A 4,336-nucleotide genomic window follows, 5' to 3' on the forward strand; every position below is an offset into this window, starting at 1 on the left:
GTTTTCTTCCCACAATAGCAGCCTTATTTCTTATTTTCGGTCCCTAGTGCCGAGAAAACACGAAGCTGATGCAACTTTGCCATAGGTTCTCCATACATTTATACATCGGTGGGTGAAATGGCCCGAGATATGAAAGACTGGCGAGGGGGTCGGACTATACAGCGTTACAAGGCGACATTCAGAGTTCATCTCTCCTTTCACGGGACTACACTCTTAGCTTATTATTATTTTCTTTTAAAAATATACACAGTTTGACCTTATCGATGGATTTCTCGGAGCAAAACGGGGGTTTTCACAGTCAGAGCGGGGCAGAGGGATAAAACAAAGATGCGGTCGGTGGGGTTTTTAGAGGGGGGGAGGACGCGCGTGTGCATTTGTGAATGTCGGGGGGATTTTTTTTGTTGTTTTGGTTGGGTTTTTTTTGTTTGTTTAAATATGACTTGCAATCAGCAGAGTCCCGATGACGTTATCATACAAACTACCAGATAAATATTTACGCTTCTTGCTTCCTTTTCCTTGCCCCTTCTCCTCCAAAGTCACCCTCTGTCAGGTGGCGTGGAGATGCGCTGTCTTGGATTTGCTCACCACCTTCTTCTCCTTGACCCTCCGGTTCTGGAACCAGATAGTCACTTGGCGCTCGGACAGGTTGGTGGTGGCCGAAATCCTCCTCCTCTTCTCTTTGGTGATGAATTTGCTGGCCGCGTACTCCTTTTCTAACTCCTTCAGCTGGATTTTGGTGTAAGGGACCCTTTTTTTTCGTCCCCTCCGATAGCTGCTGACTTCAGGTTGTAAAGGGACCACGTCTGGATTAAAAGAATAAATAAATAAAAAAATAAGGAGTAGGGAAGAGGGGGGATTACTGCATCCCGGGGCGTGGGGTGGAGACTTCTGCATGTCGGGGAGAGAAAGAAAGGGGGTGAAAAGGAGGATAAAGTGTGAGGGAATGCGAACGAAGAGAGAGGGGAAGAAAGAGAAGGAAAAAGAGACAAGACAGGCAGAAAATGCATCCAGAGAGTGGAATAATACTGTAGTAATAGTAATACTAACATACTATTCATAATTCACGTGGTGAAAGCCTGTTTTTCTTGGCGACACTGCCCACGCTGATAAACAAGGAGCATCAAGTCAACCCGCAGACTAACGTGTGTGGATAATCAAAGGCACCTTCAAAACGGAGGGATTTTAGACAATCTCTAAAAGCTTCTCCCCTATTTCCTTCTTACTTTTTTTTTTTTTTCCTCCCCCTCCACCTTTTTTTTTTCCCCAGCAGCAAACCTTCTCGGGGGTCCCTGCACCCCGAGCACCCAGCCCGCTGCAGAGACAAGTGCATCCCCCGCACCCCAGCCCCTCCCGCCGGCTTCGTGTAGCCCAGGAAGACCCTTTGAGGGCAGGGGAGGGGGGGCAAACCCAGCAAAAATAACCCCAGCCCCCCCCCCCCCCTCCAGTGGCTTTTGCGGGGGGTGAGGAGGGGGAGATGCTCTGTGTTTTGCAAAGGAGCTGTGGGGGAATGGGGTCAGCGGGGATGCGGGAAGCACCTTCACCCCTGTTCTGTCGCTAAGGGGGGGCGGGTAAAGGCCCCCCCCAAGCTTTCGGGCAGCCCCAGCCCCCTGCTAGGCTGGAGGGGGGGGGGGGGCGGGAGGTGACCTGGGCGACGAAGCTCCTTGCCGCAAAGGTGTGACCCAGCTGGCTGGAGCAGGAAGATGGAGGCGAGCTCTCCTCGGCAGGCAGCGCAGCCCCAATTATGGCTGACAGGAGTTTTAATTGGGGAGCCCCTGGAGGAGCTTTGGGGGCGATCGGCTCTTGGGGAGGGGAGGGGGGGGAATTAGGGGTGCTGAGGGTGCCGCAAAGGCCAGTGGTGGGGGGCAGGAATCTCCTTCTGAAGCCACAGGCGATGGGGAGAGAAAGCGGTGGGGGCGGCAGCTCCCCCAAATACAGCTTGAATGCGGGGACCCCCTCAAAAAAACCCCACAGACCCACCATGCAGCCAACACCGCATGGCCAAATTCCTCCCCCCTCCCCAAAAAGCTCCCGGGAGAGCCCATTCCTCCGTCCCTCTTTGTCCCGAAGAGGGAAAACAAATACACCGATGTGTCCCCCCCTCATTGTCCCCCCTAAAGGACAAACGCGACCCGTCCCTCCTCCCCAGCCAAGATGCTGTAGGGTTCAACCCCCCCGCCTTTATTGTGGTTATTTTCCCCCAGCCCCGCGTCCTTCCCCACCCAACGCTGGGACTGGAGGGGACTGGAAGGAGGCTGGGGAGAGGTACCGGGAGGCAGCACCTACCATCACCTTCCTCCCCCCGCTGCCGTTGGGACACGGAGCCGGCCGGGCCCGGTGGGACCAGGAGGGTAAGGGAGCGAGGGATTTGCTGGGCTAAAAGATGCTCCAAGGAGGGGTTTTGCCTTCCCGGCTGTCAGGCGGGCAGGACGGTTGCCTGACCTGGCGGAGAAGCCTCGCCGGTCTCCCCCCACCCCTCTGCCTCCTTCCTTTCCCTCCAAACAGATTCATTTGTCACTTGACATCTATTCCTATAATTGTGTGTAATTGTGATATGATTTACTCTCCCGGCCCCCGACACTTCTCATTCGACTGAAACACTAAAAAAGGCTTTTTTTTTTTTTTCTTTTTTCTTTTCCTTTTTAAGCTTTCTGCACTCAGAGAAGCGGCAAGCGGAGGGGAAAACGAAGAGAAAGACACCGAGAGACGCTCTTTAGGTGAGGCAACAAGAGGGAGGAGAGAAGAAAGGGAAGAATTAAACGGCAAAGTAACTTTCCAAGCAAGCTCACGGCGTGGATTTTGATTCAGAAATGATTGCTTCACCTTCTTTCCCATACATGTTCATACACATTGCCTTGCACAGGAGGCATTCCAGAGCCCTTTCCTTCCCTTTAATTACATACACAGGCACACACGTACCTATCTGTATATGTACACATATAGGCGCACACTCATCCGCACACACGCACATCCACCCCGCCGGTGGGAGCTGGTGGTCGGGAAGCCGGTGCCCGGAGCAGCCTACCTGGGAAAGGTGATTTCCAGAGGTGTGCGGACTGCGATTGCTCTTTGGAGCAGTACACTTGCCCATCCCAGCCATTAGAAAGAGCCCAGTGTTGGTAACCTTCCATGGGAAGCAAAGCGTCGTGTCTCGGTTCCGGGTGACCCCCGAGCCCCGGGACCACCGACACGTCCAAATAGCCAGGGACCGCCTGGTAGGAGCTGGGAAAACCGGGATAAAAGGCGAATTCTTTGGCCCTCGACGGCAGCTCCTCGCCGGGCAGCGGCCCGCCGGCCTCGGGGTACTTCTCTCCGGGGTGATAAGCGCAGGGTTTCTGCTGCAAGTTGACGCCGTGGGAGTGGGACAACCTGCAGCCGTAGTAGCCCCCACCGAAGGGGTAACCGTAGCCCAGCGCCGCCGCGCTGGAAGCCGCCCCCGACGGGCACTGCCGGGGGGGCTCGGCGGCCGCCAGTTCAGCGTACGCCGTTCCCTGCGGCGGCGGCGGTGGCGGCGGCGGCGGGGCGGTGGGGACGGCGAGTCCCGCGTGGGACATCATCTCCCGGCAGTGCCCCAGCCCCTCCATGCGGTTCTTCTCCCGCGGGGCGTCCTCGCAGCGGCAGCCGAGGCCGTCGGGCCAGCGCGGGGGGAGGCCGAGCGGTGCCGTCATGTCATGCCGCGCTGCTCCCGCCGCCTCCCGCCTCCTCCGCCTCCTCCTCCTCCTCCGCCGCCGCCGCCTCCTCTTCCTCCTCTTCTTCTTCTTCCTCTTCTTCTTCCTCCTCCTCCTCCTCGGCGGCCGCCGCCGCCGCCGCCGTCGGGGGAAGCTCCGCGCCGCGCCCCGCCGCCCCGCGACCCCCCCAACATATCGGCGCCGCGCGCGCATGCGCCGCCGCCCCACCGCCGCCGCTCCATTAAGAAATCCGCCGCGGCCACGCCCACCCGGCACCCCCCCCCCCCCCCCCGGCGCCCCGACGTGTCCCCGCCCACGTGACCCCGCCGCCGCGCTCATTGGTTGGCCTCCCCCCCCCCGTCCGTCCGTCCGTTAAGGGCCGGGTCCGTCGCCCCCCCCCCCGCGCCCGCCCCGTCGGCACAAAGAGCCCCGGGGGGGGGGGGGGGGGCGCTCCCTGCCCACGCGTGTTTCTGGGGGGTGGGGGGGTGGCATTTCCCCCCCCCCCCCATGTCCCCACGCACGCCCCGCTTGGGGGGGACACATGAGACACAGGCGCCTTCCCTTGAAGGATCACGCCCCCCCCCCGTTTTGGCGTGGGGGAAGGATGCTCTAAGCGATATACGGGGGGGGGGGGGTATGTGTGTCACAACACCCACCCGCGATGTTTCAAG

At 59.0% G+C, this 4,336-nt stretch overlaps 1 protein-coding gene across 1 annotated transcript; it reads right to left on the reverse strand.

Annotated features, from left to right (window-relative positions):
• Positions 1–546: 546 nt before the first annotated feature.
• HOXC13 (homeobox C13) lies at positions 547–3,665 on the reverse strand. The gene is made up of 2 exons (XM_086478654.1): positions 3,023–3,665; positions 547–803 (listed from the first exon to the last, which is right to left on the reverse strand). The coding sequence occupies exons 1-2, from the start codon at positions 3,663–3,665 to the stop codon at positions 547–549; spliced, it is 900 nt and encodes a 299-aa protein (XP_086334780.1).
• Positions 3,666–4,336: the final 671 nt, after the last annotated feature.

This window comes from Leptosomus discolor, chromosome 27 (assembly GCF_034619465.1).
Source record: "Leptosomus discolor isolate bLepDis1 chromosome 27, bLepDis1.hap2, whole genome shotgun sequence".
Classification (NCBI taxonomy): domain Eukaryota; kingdom Metazoa; phylum Chordata; class Aves; order Leptosomiformes; family Leptosomidae; genus Leptosomus; species Leptosomus discolor.